Here is an 18,868-nt window from a genome sequence, read left to right as displayed (position 1 = left end):
TGTGTTTCGGTCTGTGTTCTGTGGCTGAAACGTGTGGTATGAGTTGAAGCCCGGTAGTGCCGGGGTGCTCTCTGGAGCCTTGAACCAGGTTTCAGTTACTGCACAGATGTTGACGTTCTCCATACTGACAAGTGCTTCAGGCGCATGCATTTTGAGATTTGAACTCCTGGCATTGAGTAGTATAACCCTCAGATCTGAAGTAGTTAACTTCATTTGATCAGCAACCTGTGGGTATCGGATCCATCCTGGGTCCGAGCCGGCAGCTTTCCAAGCTAGAGATCCGAGCTCCTACCCCTTACCCATAATACCCTGCTTCCTCCCTCCAGTCCTCAGATCTCATTTGCCGCGGCTTCTATAAGTACGAGTGACGAGCTCCTTGCGATTAGGTAAGATAAGGATAGGAATTTTCTCCACCTTTTTACCAGTTTAAAAAGTGTGTGTGTGTGATAATTGATACTTAAACTAGTTTAGTTTAGTTTAATTTAACTTTAGTGTATTCCCCTTCCCCTTATCTGTGTGTTAGGGAGTGTGATTGTGGTAGACATGGCCGAAGGCCCTAAGGCCATCTTTTCTAAATGCTCTGAGTGTGGCCATAAGCTGTCCCCAGCCGATGTCCACACTCAGTGCGTTCTTTGCCTGGGGGTTGCACATTTGACATCAGGCTGCCAGATATGTGTTGCCTTTAACCCCCGGGCTCTGAGAGACAGGAGGAACAAGTTAATCTTAGTGGGCCTTTTACCCGCAGATTCTACTTCTTCCTCCTCTCCCTCAGTGGCACCAGTCGCGGCTGCGGCTGTTCAGCCTACGGTTCCTGCTCCCCTGGCTGGGACTCAACCTCCCACTGTGTCCCAGGGAGAGAGGGACCCTAGAAAGAAAGAGAAGAGAGAGAGAGAGGGAGAAAGAGAGAGACGAAGACAGGGAGAGGCATAGGAGCCACAAGCGGCGGGCCAACTCAGCCCCCTTGGCTCTGCCGGCTAAGCAGCTCTATTCTCCCTTGAAGGTTCCCGGGTCCTCCCTCTCTTGGCTCCATTCCCCATGTTTCTCTCCGGAGTCAGAGGAGGAGCCCCGCCCGCCTTCGAGGTCATCGAGGCAGCCTTCCCGGCCAGCCTCGGCGGCCTCTTCTAGGTCTACGAGAAGCCTTTCTGATGCGGACATGGACCGGATGATGCGTCGCTTCCTTCAGGCCCAGATGCAGATGGGAGTGCTCTTGCCTGCTGTCTGATCCCAGGGAGAGTGGTTCACCTTCGGCTTTTGACGTGGTGGAGAGGGTCCTCTCGAGGGATTCGAGGTCCCTGGCTCATGCTATGGATCCACCCACCATTCCCTTGCAGATGGGCCTGTCCTCCATCATCCGGCCCCAGGGACAGCCTGTGTCTACGCCCCAGCTAGTTCCTGTAGAGGAGCATGACTCAGTTGGCGAGCCCTCCTCAGACAGTCCCACCGAGGAGGTCCCTCACAAATGAAAGTGTAAGAGGAAGCACTTGGACTCCCCCGAGTCCCTCACGGAAGACAATGACTTAGAGGAAGGGGAAGGTTCCCCCCGGTCACTCCCCCCCAGGACATCTCCTTTGGAGACATTATGGAGATGCTGCGCATTAGAGGGGTGTGGTCAGCCCAGAAACCTTCCTCGGATGAGTCAGTGTTTCTGGAGGTGTTTGATGCAGGCCTGTCTACCTCTTGGGTGTCCCCTCCGGCCGACCCCCTGGTAGACCTAATTACTACCAGGGCATGGAAGGAGCCGGACACTGTAGAGCCAATCCCCAGGAGACCAGATAAGATCTTTAGTCCCCCGACAGACAAGGCAGCATGGAGTAAAGGTAGCCCTGTAGATGCCATGGTGGTGGTAGCTGCCACCAAGAAGGAACTGGCACAGGATAGTTCCTCGGTACATCCTCCCGACAAGGAGTCTCGGACGATAGATCACATCGGAAAGCGGATGTTTGCTTCAGCCACCTTTTCCATAAGGGCACTGAATTACTTGGCACACATGATTAGGCTTCAGCGGGATGTAGTAAAAGAGTATGCTGGGTCTTCCCCGGAGTCCGTGTCGGCCGAGGATAAATGAACTTTCTCGGCTCGCATGGCCACTCTAAAATCGATATCCAACCCATCTATGCGGCTTCTCTCCCATGGCACGGAGGGGGCAGCTAGAGCCAGCAGAGCAGGCATCACCTTACGGCGTCATGCTTGGCTCCGACTTTGCGACTTTGTGGAACCCTTCAAGATGTCCTTCGCGAATGCTCCCTTTGACGGTTCTACGCTGTTTGGGAAGATCATCCGCAATACGCTGCTCCAGAGCGAAAAAGACGGGAAGACGCTGTTTGCCATCGGAATCCACTTCTCGGCTCCTCAAAGGTCCTTTTCCAGGAACCAGAGAGGACAAAAGAAGATGTGGTTCTGGAAATCTCAGCAGTCCCGTTACGCTCCGGACCCTTCTTCCTTCAGAGGCAGGGGAGGACAAGGTGGATGACGGCCCAGAGGCATAGGGGGACCGAAGAATTTCAGATCGAGGGAACCTTTTTTCCAACCAACCCACGCAACAACCCTGAGGGGTTGCCCGATTGCTCCTCTCTGGAGACAGTCAGGGGGCATTTCTCGGAACACCTAGCACATTGGGAGTCCATCACGACAGATTGCTGAGTGCTCCGAATAATATCCAGAGGTTACTCTATCCCCTTCATAAATTTTCCCCCTCAGTTGAGGCACCTCCCCGATGTTTCACCCAGTCAGAGGGAGGCGGCGGCTTTAGAAATAAAGAAGCTGCTAAGAAAAAGAGCCATCCAGCACGTCCCCCCCAGGCCAGTCCGGATTGGGCAGTTATTCCAGGTTCTTTTTAGTGCCAAAAAAGACGGGGGTCTTAAGACCAATTCTCGACCTGTCTGCATTGAACTTGTTCATTGCCAAAGAGAAATTCTGGATGGTCACTCTTCAATCTATTCTCCCTCTTCTGCAGGAGAACGACGGGATGTGTTCCATAGACCTCAAGGTTGCATACTACCACATTCTCATGGACAGGCGATCCAGGAGGTTTCTCTGCTTTCGGTTGGGGCCAGTCATTATCAGTTCAGGGTCCTCCCTTTTGGCCTCACCACAGCCCCCAGGGTGTTCACCAAGGTCATGGCAGTTGTAGTGGCCCACCTGAGGCTTCAGGGAATACAGGTCTTTCCTTACCTGGACTGGCTCCTCACCGCTCCCACCAGGCATCTACTATGCTCAGCCAGGGATTGCTTCCTGCTGTTGGCCCACCAGTTGGGGTCACTATAAATTACAAAAAATCGTCCCTTCAACCTGTTCAGGTCCTGGACTTCATAGGGGCCAGAATAGATGCACTTCAGTCCAAGGCCTTCTTGACACCAGACAGACTCCGCAACTTAACTCTCCACGTCTTAGCACTTCTACAGACTCCGGCCTCACCAGCGGAATTAGTCCTGAGAGCCCTAGCGTCCATGGCAGCAGCTATCAACCTTTCACCCCTAGCCTGCTTGAACATGAGGGTTCTTCAATGGACGTTACAGGTCCAGTGGTCCATCCTTCGACATCCGGTGGACTCCCCGATTCCCCTCAGCAGAGTCTGCAGGGACTCCCTACTTTGGTGGCTCCATTCCCGAGAGCTTCGGGAAGGACGGCCATTTTTGATGTCTCAACCCCAAGCCACAGTGACCACGAACGCTTCTCGCCTGGGGTGGGGGGGCATTGCATAGGCAGAAATGTCCAAGGCACGTGGACTCAGAGACCATTCTGTATATCAATGTTCTGGAGATGAGGGCAGTGCTTCTAGCGTTGCAAGCTCTCCATGCCCTTCATCCTCCGGGGACTATTGCAATTCAGACAGACAACATGTCAGTGATCTGGTACATCAACAGACAGGGGGAGACCAGGTCTTACCCTCTTTGCCGAGAGGCCATGAGAGTTTGGGAGTGGGAGATATCCACCAACCATTTTCTGCTAGCGACGCACATTCCGGGTCTGTCCAACATTTTAGCGGACAAGCTGAGTCGAACTATCCTCTCGCCTTACGAGTGGTCTCTGAACCCCTTAGTAATGAAACAGATCTTCCTCAAATGGGGTCAACCTTGCTGCGATCTCTTCGCATCGCCTTCAAACGCAAAGTGCAGCAAGTTTTTTGCTCTAATTCCCCCGCCAGGGGAGAGCCCCTGAGACACTCTAGTTCATGCTTGGCCATCCGGTCTTCTGTATGCTTATCCTCCTCGTATGCTTATCCTCCTCTCCCGTTAATGACAAAATTCTTACAGAAAGCTCGTCGGTTGGGGAGCAAGGTTATCCTCATAGCCCCATTCTGGCTTCGTCAAACCTAGTTCCCGTACCTACGGTCTCATCTCATAGCTCCTCTTTGGATCTTGGATCCCATTCCGGATCTGATCTCTCATCCTTCGGGATTGAAAACTCCGAATCTGGATGACCTCAAGCTCTCGGCTTGGTTAATCCAGTTCCGTTAGTGGCTAGGACTCCCGGTATCTCGTCCGCAGTTAAATCCATCCTGGTGGCGGCGCATAAGCCTTCTACCAGGAAGGTCTACAGCAGTAAATGGAAACGTTTTTCCATCTGGGCCTGGCATAGGAATTTGGACCCTTTTATGGCTCTCATTCCAGCAGTACTTGAATTTTTCTCTCACATTTTCCATCAAGGGGCCAGTTCTTCTGCTGTGAAGGTTCAAATGGCGGCCATTTCCCACTTCCACATCGGGGACAATCTTGGTCCTTTAGCTTCAACTAAGATCTGTAAGACTTTCTTTAAGGGCACTTTTCTTTTAATACCTCCTGTCAAGAATGTGGTTCCTCCATGGGACCTAACCTTAGTCCTTCAGGCTCTAACTGGTCCACCCTTTGAGCCTGCAGCTTCTGTTGACTTAAAGTTCTTGTCTTGGAAAACTGCTTTCTTAATTGCTATTACTTCAGCTAGAAGGGTATCTGAGCTTCAGGCCCTTTGTACTAAACCCCCTTATCTTGTTTTCCATAAGGACAGAGTATCTCTCAGGACTAATCCTTCCTTCTTACCTAAAGTGGCTTCCGAGGCTAACATCAACCAATCCATTAATCTGCCTGTTTTCTTCCCTAACTATCAAAACAAGGGGGAGTACAGACTGCATTCATTAGATGTGCATAGACAATTGTGCTTTTACTTGCACAGAACAGCTGCCTCTCGCAAGTCGGAGCAGCTCTTTGTTTCCTTTGCTAAGCCATTCTTGGGTAAACCAGTAACGAAGGTGACTAGCTAGATGGATATCTCACTGCATTTTGCTCACATACAAAATTTCTGGTCGGCCAGACCTCTTGGGAGTTCATGCTCATTCTACCCGTTCTATGGCTACCTCTACTGCGTTTTGGTCAAGCGTTCCCTTGGATGACATCTGTTCTGCGGCTACTTGGGCTTTTCATACCTTTATTTCGCATTATAAATTAGATCTGATATCCAGAGGGAGGGCGGCCTTTGGCTCTGCAGTGCTCCGGAATATTCTTCCTTGAGGACCTCCCAAGTTTTTTGGTAGCTGGGGACTCTGTCCCACAGGTTGCTGATCAAATGAAGTTAACTACTTCAGATAAAGAAGTTATGTACTCACCATAATGTTCCATCTGAGTAGGTAACTTCATTTGTCAGCAATCGACCCCCCCTCCTTCCCCCTAACCTGGCTTTCGTGACCTGAATGATAGAATGATTCAGTCCTGGTATGCATCAGGTTAGGATGTTCAGGTATTGTTTGTCTTGGTGTTGTCTGGTAATTGGGCAAACTCGATCTGAGGACTGGAGGGAGGTAGCGGGGTATTATGGGTAAGGGGAGGAGCTTGGAGCTCGGATCTCTAGCTTGGAAAGCTGCCGGCTTGGATCCAGGATGGGTCCGATACCCACAGGTTGCTGACAAATGAAGTTACCTACTCAGATCGAACGTTATGGTGAGTACATAACTTCTTTTTTTTTTTTTTTTTTTGTTAATTGTGCTGTTTATGGAGGTGGGTTTGACTTTTGAGCCTTGGCTAAAAAAGGCACTATGGGGGCAACAAAAGCCTTGGCCAGTATTCGAAAGCCTAGGGGTGACAGGTGCAAGCCATTTCTTGCGAAGCAACACGGCTTGTCGAGCATGTTGTCCCAGGCTGACAGACACTGGATCCCCTTTGAATGACACCAGAAGCTTAGCCAATTGTTGAAATTGATCATTTTTTCTTTATACTGAGGTATCATACTTGGTAAGGGCAGGATGCTACTCAGGGTCAGGGTCATACCAGCCTGGGCTACATGATCAGAGAGCTCTTCCATGTCTCTTTTCCTGTAGTCCAATTAGGTATGTCTCAAGTCATTCATACCAACATGGACAATGGCAGTCATATTTTTTCTTGTTCTGGAGTGACCTGAGTGCTTGTGTTATGTGACTGATTCTGGCTCCCGACAGGCAGCTAACAGTAACCTTCTGCTTGTCCAGCCTAGTGAGTGGGATGTCAGTGTGCCTGACTGTAGAGTCACCTATTACTAGTGTGTTAGGTATGTTAATTTCGCCTTAAGGGTTGTGATTGTGTGGCACACTGATTTTGTGTTTTTTGTGTTGTCTGGTTTGTGACGGGAGATGCAGGTTGTTTGGGTGTCTGCTTTGGAGGTCTCTGATGCTTTTGCAGGTTTTTAGTTAGAGCCTCCGAGTATGATTTTGTGTGTTTTTTGCCAGTGCTGGTTTAGTAGGTCTGTGTGTGGCTGAAGGTCTGGTGCAAGTGTTAACCTTCTTCTCTTGACTGTCTGTTCCAGTCTTGGGTGGAGAGAGCTTAGCCTCCAGTTTGGCTGTATATTTGCATCTCTCGCATATGTTAGTGTTTTGTGGGAGGAGGAAAGGGTTGTCTGTGTACATGAGGCAGTTGTAACATTTCCTCAGGATACCCAGATTCAACAGCTGGACTGGAGATTACACCTGAAATTGCCTTTTGGTCATGTCTGAATAGTAGGGTGAGCTGCTTAGTCGCTTGGTTGGTGAGGGGTGAATAAAGAGTCTTGCCCTGCTGGGCAGTCAAGTGTCAGGGTATATTAGTGCTTGCTATTAGGTTTGAGCAAGTGCTGGGCTGTAGGATGCTTTTTGAGTGCTTAGGTTGAGAGTTTAGACTAGTTTCAAGGGAAAAACTGAAGACGAAACTTAGTGGAGCCGGGAATAATTTAACCCTAGCTAACCAGCGCTGCCCAGCATGCAAAATCGTGCAAATGGGGTTTTTATAGCAGGGAAATGAAAGAGATAGAAATTAGCCCAAAATGGCCAATAAACTACTAACTTCTGGGCTGGAACCACTCCTTCAGGGACAGATAGGCTGCTCAAAGGTGAACAGAGAAACTTCCTTCTATCCAAGTAAGGTATGGGCAACTCAGAAACTTGTAACACAGCCCTGAATTCAGCACTAGCCTGAAAACTGGACTATACTAGCTTAGAAAGGCAGGAAACAAGGAATTTTTTTTTTGAAAAGTTAAGGCAAAAACCAGTAAAAAATACACTTAAAACCACTTTAAACAACTACAAACAATCAGAAAAAGCTATCGCACTTTAGTGTGTAGCCTACAACAGTTAAACAAATTATTTAAATAAAAAAATGACTTTTTAAAAGTGCAAGCAGTTAAATAAGTACAATATGTTAAAAAAAAACAAGCTTTTAAATCACCACGCTGGAAAATCGGCGTTTAGGCGGAAAACAGTTAAGTAGAGCAAGAAAATACAGAAAACTGATACTTAATCATTCCAAAGTCTCTCTTCTAAGCTAGAAGGCTTGTATCAGTGTAAGGCTTTCTAGTGCTTCCCAGTAGGTTAGTTACAGGAAAGATGGGAAACAAGCGCAGATGTGGTCTTTTAAACCAGAAAGTTGAAAGAGATGGACAAACTGCCCAAATGGTCAATAAACTACAATTTCTGGGCCAAAAACCACTCCTCTTGTGGTAGACAGGCTGCCTAGTGCTTACCACTCCCACTGATAAGCAGGAAGGCTTTCTCCAACACAGAAAGGCTTGCAGGGCTCAGAAGCTTACCAACGGTCCTGGATACAGCAACTCTGTATCTGGACTAGGCTAGTTACAGGAAAGGTGGGAAACAAGTGCGGTTTTTAAACCAGAAAGTTGAAAGAGATGGAAAAAAACTGCCCAAATGGCCAATAGTTACAATTTCTGGGCCAGGAACCACTCCTCTTGTGGTAGATAGGCTACTTAATGCTTACCACTCCCACTGATAAGCTAAAAGGCTTCCATCCAACGCAGAAAGGCTTGGGACGCTCAGAAGCTTACAAAGAGTCGTGGATACAGCAAATCTGTACCTGGACTAAACTAGTTACAGGAAAGGCAGGGAACAAGTGCAAACGCAGGCTTTTAAGCCAGCAAGTTGAAAGAGATGGAAAACTTCCCCAAACGGCCAATAAACTACAATTTCTGGGCCAAAACTCACTCTTCCCGTGGAGGATAGGCTACCTAGTGCTTACTACTCCCACTGATAAGCTAGAAGGCTTCCCTACAACACAGAAAGGCTTGGGGGGCTCAGAAGCTTACCAACAATGCTGGGTACAGCAACTCTGTAACCAGACTTGGCTAGTTATAGGTAAGGCGGGAAATAAGCTCAAATGCGGCTTTCAAACCAGAAAGTTGAAAGAGATGGAGAAAAACTGCTCAAACAGCCACTAGCTGCAATTTCTTGGCCAGGGACCACTCCTCTTGTGGTAGATAGGCTACCTAATGCTTACCACTCCCACAGATAAGCTAGAAGGCTTCCCTCCAACACAGAAAGGCTTGGGGGACTCAGAAGCTTGCAAAGAGTCGTGGATACAGCAAATCTGTACCTGGACTAGACTAGTAACAGGAAAGGCAGGAAACAAGTGCAAACATAGTTTTTTTAAAACAGAAGGTTATAAGAGATGGAAAAGCTTCCCAAACGGCCAATAAACTATAATTTCTGGGCCAGAAACCACTCCTCCTGTGGTAGATAGGTTACCTAGTGCTTACCACTCCCACTGATAAGCTAGAAGGCTTCCCTCCAACACAGAAGGGCTTGGGGGGCTCAGAAGCTTACCAACAGTCCTGGATACAGCAAATCTGTACCTGGACTACACTAGTTACAGGAAAGGCGGGGACCAAATGCAAACGCGAGCTTTTAAACCAGAAAGTCGAAACAGATGGAAAAATTGCCCAAATGGCAAATGAACTACAATTTCTGGGCCAAAACCTACTCTTCACGTGGGAGATAGGCTACCTAGTGCTTACCACTCCCACTGATAAGCTAGAAGGCTTCCCTTCAACACAGGCTTGGGGGGCTCAGAAGCTTACCAACAGTCCTGGATACAGCAAGTCTGTATCTGGACTAGACTAGTTACAGGAAAGACAGGAAACAAACTTAGAATTTATTTATTTTTTCTTATACAGAAAAGCAGCTAAAATAGCAGTAAATACAATTCAAATTGCAGTGCAGGCTAGCACACTTGAGTGTGTAGCAATATTACGGCAAATACAGTTTAAATAAATGCAATTAAATTAACAAATGACTAAAAAACAAGTGCAGAAGGCAGTAAATTAGAAGGCTACTAACAAGCTGTAATAACTGCAGAGTAAGAGCGAGTGAACAGCACGCAGAACAGTGACTAAGACAGTTACAGTAAGAGCAGCTGAATTATTATTATTATTATTAAATATTATTTATTTAATTTTTTTTTTTTTTTTTGAGGGAGGGAACAGAGCAAGATTAAGAGGCTACAGGGATTGTCCTTCCCAAATGCTCACTTTGTACACAGTAGGAGTGCCTGAAATCAGAATATGATCTCACTGCACTCAGTTGAGTAAGCAAATGAGATGGGCCCAGAAGGAGTATCCAAATACAAATTTACAAGAGGGGCGGGCAATTTCAAAGCCACCAACATTAACACCAAATCAAGAACAGGGAGGGTGGGTATGGAACTAACTATAGAAACACAGCCACAACTTCAGTTGAGTTAATATTCGGTGAGAAACACAAATAAATTAAATGCAGTACTATATGAAAAAGAGCAGATAAAAGTGTACTTATTTACATACACAACTCTTTTTTTTTTTTTTTTTTACTGGGTTTAATCTAGAACCCTATATAAATGAAAACCGTATGTGCAGTAATTCCTTTCAATTACTGTTGGCAAAATAAATACACTTAATAAGTATGCTACTTTTCCCATCAGTAGTGATTTTTTTTTTTTTTTTTTCACATAAATGCACCTGCTAAGTATGCTACTTTTCCTGTCCGTAGTGAATTTATCAAATAAGCCTTTCTTCACAATGATAATTTATATGTTCTCCAGAAAAGTCATGTTTGTTTTTTGACACATTGAATTCTACTTGCATCTTTATTCACAAGTTTTATACTCAACACAGAAATGCCATTCATTGCAAAAAATCTATACCCCCTATCTTTACTACATCACCTAAATCTTTACATGTCTATTTCTTTAAAGCTACCCTTACCACATCTAGACATTTACCTGTGCAAATTACTTCTTTTATCCAAATTTTGTTTTTTGGATTTATGTCATCTGCATATGTTAATAAAACTGGAATTCTTAACCATTCGGGTCTTGTATACCCCGACTCCTTCATTTTGTACTGTATTTCACATGCAGTCACATTTATAACTAATTAATACAAAGAGCATACAAATCCTTGGGCACCTCTGTTTTACACCATTCTTTATATGCACCTGTTGGCTTAACCAGCCATTTACAAGTATTTTTACTTTATGTATGTCAGCACAGAGTAATAATTTCCAAACTTTATCACTTATATTCTTTTATTATTACCCATAAGATTTCATGTCCAATTGTATGAAATGCCTTGTTAAGGTCTCCTATAATGACTTTCGCTTCTTCCTATTTATATCATCCACAATTTTACTATCAATAATTCTTGACAACCCTTCCCCTTTATACTATATATGTTATATTTTATAATTTCCTTTTTAGTTTCAAATTTCTTTTGTATTTTCATAAAGCTGTTGTAATTGTTATTCAGTACTATTGGTCTCCATTTTTGTAATTGTTTTCTGTTTTCCTTCAATGTAAATTTAAGTATTCCAATACACAATTCATAATACATAAAACCTTCATTTAACCATTCATTTACATTTTTTTGCTAATCCCTTACGTTTTTATACATTTCATACCCTGTTCCATCTGGTCCTGCAGCCGAATCTATTTCTACTTCTAAAAGTTTATCTAGCTCATTCAAAGAAATCTTTTTCCTCTTTATATTAACTATTAACTTTTTTTTTACTTCCCATGTTTTTTTCACTACCTTTTTTTCTATAAATATTTCTTGTACATATTTCACTTCACTGTTCATGATGTTTTCCTGAGTTCGTTCTATTTATCCTTTTACGTTTATGTATCTCATTTACACGACTGTCTTCCTCTACCACTCTGCTTAAGTGACTCGATACTTCTTTTTCCTTGTAAAAATATATTTGCATATATAACAATTCTTGTACATTTTTCTTGATTTCTTTCATATAATTATTGCTATCACCATGTTCTAAATCTTCCAATGCATTGTTATATGTTCTTTTATATTTTTCTGTACTTTTCTCACATCATATTGCCACTGTAAAAAAACATTTTTATATGTACATAATATTTTTATGTACCTCTCCACAACTTGTACTTATCCAAATGTCTCAGCAGGGCCAGAGGAATAATTAAACACTGCACTCACCCTGCTTACCTACTGTTCCTGCATCTATCATCCGGAAAGCATTTCCAAAGCATACATTGCAGAACTACGAGATTCAGGAACAGCTTCTTCCCTAATGTCATCAGGCTGCTGAACTCTAGTAACCACTACACTCCATGATGTCCACCTGGGTCAGTAGAAACAGTCTCAAATTGTGCATTAACCTGGTTACCAGTCTCATCTAATACTCTGTGCAGTAATCACTATGACTGTAACTTGTAGGTCATCTAGGGCAGTAGCAATGCAGTAAAATATCTCTGCTTTCAGTGCAATACATGTTACAAATTTGTAAATTAACCATAGTGCAGTACTCTTAATGTCTACAGTGCAATACTCAAATGTCTGTTTCTGTGCAAGAATCAATGCAATGCCTTAACCAAGTACCTGTGCAATACAAAAGTCTCATGCAAGTGTTCACTTCAAAAAGTGTTAAAATGTATTTCTAATTATGTGCAATATTGGTCTACCTACATGTCTGTGATGTAATAGCTAGGTGTTATATGTGTAAATGTCTGTGAAAATAGTCTATATGTTGTCTGCATATTGAGTTCGGAGACACGGAATTTCATTCAGTTTTTACACGTATGATTTCTGAATGACTATAAACTTTACTTTGACTTTATATTTTTTCTTAAATATCCACCATTCACACCAGTTTTTATAAAATGTTCTCATAGTAATATGATATTTCCATAACTGTATTACTAATCCTTGTTTGTATGCTTTCTCATTTATCCTTTTTATTCCTTTGCCTGTTTTATATTTTTATATATTCCTTGTTTTTCTTTTATCTCTAGTCATATTACAAAATAATCAGAAAATCCTGTTTCAACAGCCTCCCCTTCATCTACAACTCAACCTTTCGATATTGTAAAATGACCTTCTGCTACTGTAAAATAATCTGTTTTAGTTCTATACATACCCCTTTTGTAAGTCCATGAATTTTTGTTCCAAAGTTTGTAACTTACCACATCTTATAACTTGTAACATTTTTCTTGTATCCTTTCCTTTCTTTTTACGCTTACCTCTTAAATCACAAAGTTTTCTGTTATTATAATAGTCATATTTATTACTACAGTTTAAAATCTGATGAAATAAGCTTTCCTTTACAATTAGTATATGATGATATAATTCTGTATAGTTCTTTACATTTTAAGTTTTTGCTAAAGTTACATCTAATATATTTACTGTATTTCTACAGAATACGGCTTTTCCAGAATGTGTCTCTCTTCCCAAATTCCACATTGTCTTTCCTTCCCATAGTTTCTCTTCTTCTTTCATTTATTAAAAAAAAACTTGTGTCATCTAATATAATTACATCTACAGCACATGTATTAAACCACTCCAAAATCCCTATTCTTCTTACTGTGTTAATGCTATTTACAGTTACAGAAAGCACTCTAAACGTTTAATTTTCTGTTTTCCTTGGATTCATGGTTTCTTAAGTTTATAGCTAATGACGAGGGTAGCTTACTTAATAGGCCATTTAAGCCTGGCCAATTTCCCTCCCAAAGGTGAGAGTCAGACACTGTACCTTGTGTCTGTGAGTCAAACACCTTAACCATTATACCATCCCCCAGTCAATAGTTGTACACATTATTTTTCATCAATCTCCTTTCTTTTTCTTTTACCACCTCCCATTTGTCTTCAGTTATTTCAGAGCCTTCTTCTATGTGCTGTTTATTATTTTTTCTCATCTAATTTCTCTTTTTATACTACTACTAAAATTTCTTCTTTGTTCATTTTTTGTTTCCTTTCATTTTTGCAAACCATCCATAAATGTTTAACTTTATTACACTTATAACATTTCAATTTATTCTTTTGCATCATGTCCCATTTCCCGACAAATATAACATTTTCTTTTATCACAGTTTCTTATCAAATGTCCTTTTCCTCAAAAAAAAAAAGTTTTGGGTTGTGGTAAGTTCTTTATGACCCCCTATTCCCCTTCTCATTTATCATGCTTGGTATATGTATAATTTTTTTTGCTTTCAATTTTTAACACAATATTAGAGTCCCAACCACCAGTTCATAAACTTTTTATATGTCCAGTACTTTACATATAAAGTTTTCAAATGTCCTTTCAAAGTCTCTCTCTCTCTCTCTTTCTCTCTCTCTCTCTCTCTCTCTCTGTGTTCAAAATTGTACATGAATTTTCGTTTTTGTTTTCCTGTTAAATGCTTTTGTCACATAAAGATTCCATGGGTTGCAGACTTTTTTTTCATATTCTCCAAGAAGTTTTTCCATTGAAAAAGGAATCTAAAATATAATGTCACACAATGTCTCTGTTAATAAAATAAGTGCTCTTGCCTCACATGCTTTTACGCCCAAAGGAGCTATTATAGGTTCATAGGTTTATACTAGGCTATCTGCCCTAAGGCATTTATAAGCCTAGCCCAAAGTTTTGTGGCTTATGCCACCCCTTATGTTAAAAAATACTGTGCCCATTAGTTTGTTGTGCTTCTGTCCAGCAGTGACACAGAGATGATACCCGGGGTAAACCTACGATCTCCCATCCACCGGTCAAGATTTCTCTTGAACAGAGCCAGCGAGGTGCTCTGCCTCACATGGACCGGGATTTTATTCCACAGCATAGGGAGTCTCTGGGTGACAAATCTATCCCTCCAGCATGTCCTATTTATATCCGTGCTAAGGTTTAAGTCGCTTGCTCTAGTGGATCTGGTAGATTTGTATTTTTTGAGGTGGAGCATGTCCATTAATTCCGGGTTGGACATGGCCTTGTATGTCAGGCACAGGTCACCTCTGAGCAGGCGGTATGCGACTGAATAGAGCTGGAGTTTCTTCAGTCTGGCAGTATATGACAGATTTTGGAGTCCCTTTATCCTTTTGGTGAGGAACTTTTGGGGTCTCTCTAATTGCTGCAGGTGTCGGGTGAGATACATCCCGAATGGGGTATTGTACTCGATCATTGGTTTGATAAGTGAAGAGTACAGGGGAACAATGACCTCACTTGATCTGGATGTGAATCCCTTCATGATCAGGTGGGCAATGTAGAAGGTCTTTCTAACCACTTTAGCAATGTGAGTGTCAAAAGAAAGGCCACTGTCAACCTGGGTCCCCAGGTCCCTGATAACCTCTTCTGTGCTTAATGGATTGCCACCTATATGGTAGCTTGGGGTTACCTTGTTTTTCCCGAAGGGTATGACTATACATTTTTTGGCATTTAACTTCAGGCCATGGCTCTGGCACCAGTTATCAGTTTCCGTGAGACCCCTCTGAAGGATATCTGTGTCCGATGTACTTTCCACTATGGCCAGTTTGCAGTCATCTGCAAACTTTGTCAGCCATAGTCCTCCTATGTTTGCCTGTACTTTTGAGAAGTAGATGCTGAACAACAGGGGGCCAAGGACTGAGCCCTGTGGGATACCACTTGTGACCGGCTTGGAGTCTGACATGGCGCCAGCAACTCTAACCCTGTGGGTTCTGTCCTTTAGCCAGTTTGCAACCCATCTTGTGACATATGGGTTTACATTTAAGCTGGTAAGTTTCTCTATAATACCCGAGTGGGGTATTGTGTCGAAAGCTTTTGCAAGGTCAAGGTAGGCTGTATGGACTGCCTTTCCCTCATCAATGGCCTTGGTGACTGTTTCGAAGAAGTCGACCAAGTTCAAAAGGCATGATCTGCTCTTAACAAAGCCAAACTGGGTTGGGTCCAATGTCTGCAAGTCCCCTATGTCTTTGTTTATGAGTTCCATTATGATCCTCTCCATAGCTTTGCAGACCAGGCTTGTTAAGCTTATGGGGCGGTAATTACCAGGGTCCGTAGAGATACCGCCTTTGTGGAGTGGGACCACAGTTGCCGTACGCCACTCCTTGGGCACGTATCCTGTGGTAAGGCTAAGATTAAACAGCTGCCTTATATGCGGGTTTAGTTCCTCGTTGAGTTCGTGTAGCACACAGCCGGGGACACCATCCGGTCCCATTGATGCTGTGTTTTTAGCTTTAGAGAGAGCAGCTTTCACCTGCGCATTTGAGATGTCTGGGAGGCTACACTCCGCTGGGATAGTTATCTCTCCTTTTGGGGGCTGAGGGGGGAGAAGTTTGCACTGAACCTGTCTGCCAGTATGTTGGCAATGTCTGTGGGTTCAGTGATTTTTGTATCATTTTGGACTAATTCTGCGCATATCTGGGAGTTTCCACCCAGGTTTCTAACATAGCTGAAGAAGGCCTTATGATTGTCTTTTGAATCTATTGCAATTTTTCTCTCAAAGTTGGCCTTGGATGATTTTATGAGTGCTCGTATTTTTTTACTAATAATGATCAAGGGTGTCTTCTCTTTTATGGATTTTGCTCTATCATGTAACAGCTTTCTCCTCTTATTGTAAAATTTGTTTATGGCTGGGGTCCACCAGACTGGACATTTGCCCTTGTCCCACACTTTATACTTGTCCATTTCTTTGTCTTCTTTATTTTGAATCCTTACTACATACTTCCATTTTTCACTTTCTTCTGCCTTCTTTTATGTTACTCCCCTTTTGCCTTCTTATACATTCTCTGCATATGGTTTATTTTCCATCTCACCTCTATTCAAGATTCTTTGCATCCTGCTTTTGTATTTTTTCCATAAGGTCTCCCCTGGAAATGTCTCCTTCATTTTCTGTCTCACTCTGCATCACCATTTCTTTAAATCATCCTGCAACTCTCCTGGCTGGAGGATTGTAATTATACATCCAGCATTTGCCAACTCATCTCCAAACAGATTTCTTTGAAACATCTCCTCTGAATCCTGAGCACATTGTCCAGTCTCACTATTTGTTGTCTCAACACTCCATCTCCTCCTCTCTCCATCTGCCTCCCTATTTTTCTGGGCCACCTCTGCACCTGGAATGGAAACTGGAAGTACTCATGCAAAATGTGTGCCACTCACAAGTAAGGAAAGTTCTTGGGTGCTCTTGTCAAATTAATCCTATTTAGTATGAATATCACCTTGGTTATCCCCTAAAAAAGGTCATTGGCCTAGTAGGACTAACCAGGTCAACAAAGTGTAAAACAAAATAAAAACTGTAAGATGTGAAAATTAGGATGAAAGGGAAGTCGGACAGGTACAGTAGCTGACTGAAGAATGCCAAATTTAGTAAGTAGGTGAAGGGTAACAAACAGTAATTATTTGAGGGATAATATGTTTGTAAAGCATTTATCTCAGTATGTTGCATGTTTCCTCTTTCTTTTACTGTAAGGTGTACTAAACTGAAGTCATGTGACCTAATTAAGAAATTATTTTGAGGATTGCATTCTGATACAGTTATGATTGCAAGACCTATAACTGGATTGTGGTAAATGGGGGGATTCAGGAATTAGACTGCTTATGACTGCTGCAGCACAAATATGCACAACTGTAAAATAAATTTTCATTCTCATCCCTTTTAGGCTCGGCATTTAACTATTTGGATTCCCCAGTCGTTCGGGTGACTGGTACAGATATTCCTATGCCATATGCCAGAATATTTGAAGAAAATACTCAACCTCAAGTGAAAGACATTATAGTTTCTGTGAAGAAGACACTGAATCTTAAAACTTAATTATGTTGTCAATCTTTACACAGTGGGTATGCACCAACTGAAAAGTCAAAAAAGAACCCTAGTCAAAAATTGTTGCAACTGAATTGAGCAAATCTTAATGTGGTAATATTATTATTATGTACATGTATATGAACACTTTGCCATAAAAAGTTTTCTACAGGGGAAATTTTAAGGAAACATTTGTGTAGCACTTACTTGATGACCCCTGGCAACCACTTTAATTTTACAGTTATCCATTGAACTTCAAACCCACACTCAACCGCAAACTGACACAGACCACTTAGTTTAATTGTGGTTTTAAGCAGTTTGAGAGAAGGCTTGTGCCACAGGTTTCAGAGCACTTTTTCTTCTTGGAGTGCAATGGTATCAAAGTGGGGCCTACGTTCTACTGTAAATGCCTTTTTATGCACTTACTGTCCCTCCTTAACAAGCTAAATCTGCCATGGCATCTGCCTCAGGAAGCAGCCTGTTGATTTGGGCCCGAAAATGTAACTCCCAACCTGGCCACTTTTCCAGATGTACAACATTCTCTAGAAAGCATGTCCCACACTGGTGAGCTGTTTTTAAAGATGTATTATTTATATGTACATTTCTGTACAAGGCTTTTGTCCTGATCCATTTTAATATTACATTTTAGCATTTTAAGATGTGACTGCTGCTATTTTGTTTTCTTTACATTTTATCAGATATGTATTTTGAAAGTGCTGTTTGAATACCTTTCTCTCCATAAAGTGCTAAGCAAACTTATTTGTAATATATATCTAAATTGTTAAGTAGTTCTGGGCCCCAGAAGTTAAAGTTTTTGCAACATGGTTGTCATCTTTTTTTATATGATTTATAATGTTGTAATGGTCAAGTGTTAAAGCGCTGAAAGCAATAAAGTGTCTAACAGTGATTGCCTGGATGTTGTGAAATGGGGTACCATTTTAATAAAATGTGATGACATGCTAGTAGTGATGCTTGCAGAGACTTTCATTTGGGGAAGTAGTAAATGTTCACTGTTAATGTGTGTGGTCCAGTGGTTAAACAAACAGGTTTAATGTTTGTTCCACACTGTGAAGATGGTGATTTATTGGGTACATTTAGAGTATGCAGTAGTAACTATCTTCTGCTTTTGTGCCATTGAGGTTTTAATATATACAATAATGGATACCATGTGCAGGTGCAAAGCATGAAGAGACAAGATATCATCTGAGGACTGTTGAAGGGTGTGACAGCTAATTTTTATTTTATTACCTGGGTGGTCCAGTTGGACTTAAAAAGGAGGCACAAAGAGAAAATAAAATGACCATTAATAGCAAAACATCCAAATATAAATAGTTTCTTCAGACAAATTACAGGGAGTACTGTGTCAGTGATGAAAACACAGTGCAATTAAGTGGATCATCTCTCTCTCTCTCTCAAAGATTGAGTGCACCCAAAGATTTCTAGACTTAGTAAATGCTAACTGCCTTGTACAATTAGCCTACTAGGTGTCAAAATCTGCTTGATGTCATCCTTCCTAACATCGGACTTGTGTCTGTAGTCAAATCAGGAGTCTTGCTTTAGAGCATTTAAACCCACTGCAGTGAGCACCTCTGTATTCAAGGACTTTAAAAAGACAAGACCTATTAAAAGCTCTCAAA

The 18,868-nt window shown here is 42.4% G+C and overlaps 1 protein-coding gene across 1 annotated transcript in view; it reads left to right on the top strand.

Annotated features, from left to right (window-relative positions):
* Nucleotides 1-18,196, top strand: part of LOC122807777 (pyruvate dehydrogenase E1 component subunit beta, mitochondrial-like) — a 67,955-nt gene extending 49,759 nt beyond the window's left edge. The window contains exon 10 of the mRNA XM_044078802.1: nt 17,092-18,196. Within this exon, the coding sequence (XP_043934737.1) occupies nt 17,092-17,243 (152 nt within the window). The 3' untranslated portion in view covers nt 17,244-18,196. The remainder of the gene's footprint in view (nt 1-17,091) is intronic.
* The last annotated feature ends 672 nt before the right edge of the window (nt 18,197-18,868 follow it).

The sequence above is a fragment of the Protopterus annectens genome, chromosome 7.part1, assembly GCF_019279795.1.
Source record: "Protopterus annectens isolate FY-2018-M chromosome 7.part1, PAN1.0, whole genome shotgun sequence".
NCBI classification, from domain to species: Eukaryota; Metazoa; Chordata; order Ceratodontiformes; family Protopteridae; genus Protopterus; species Protopterus annectens.
This window is presented reverse-complemented; position numbering and strand designations above follow the sequence as displayed.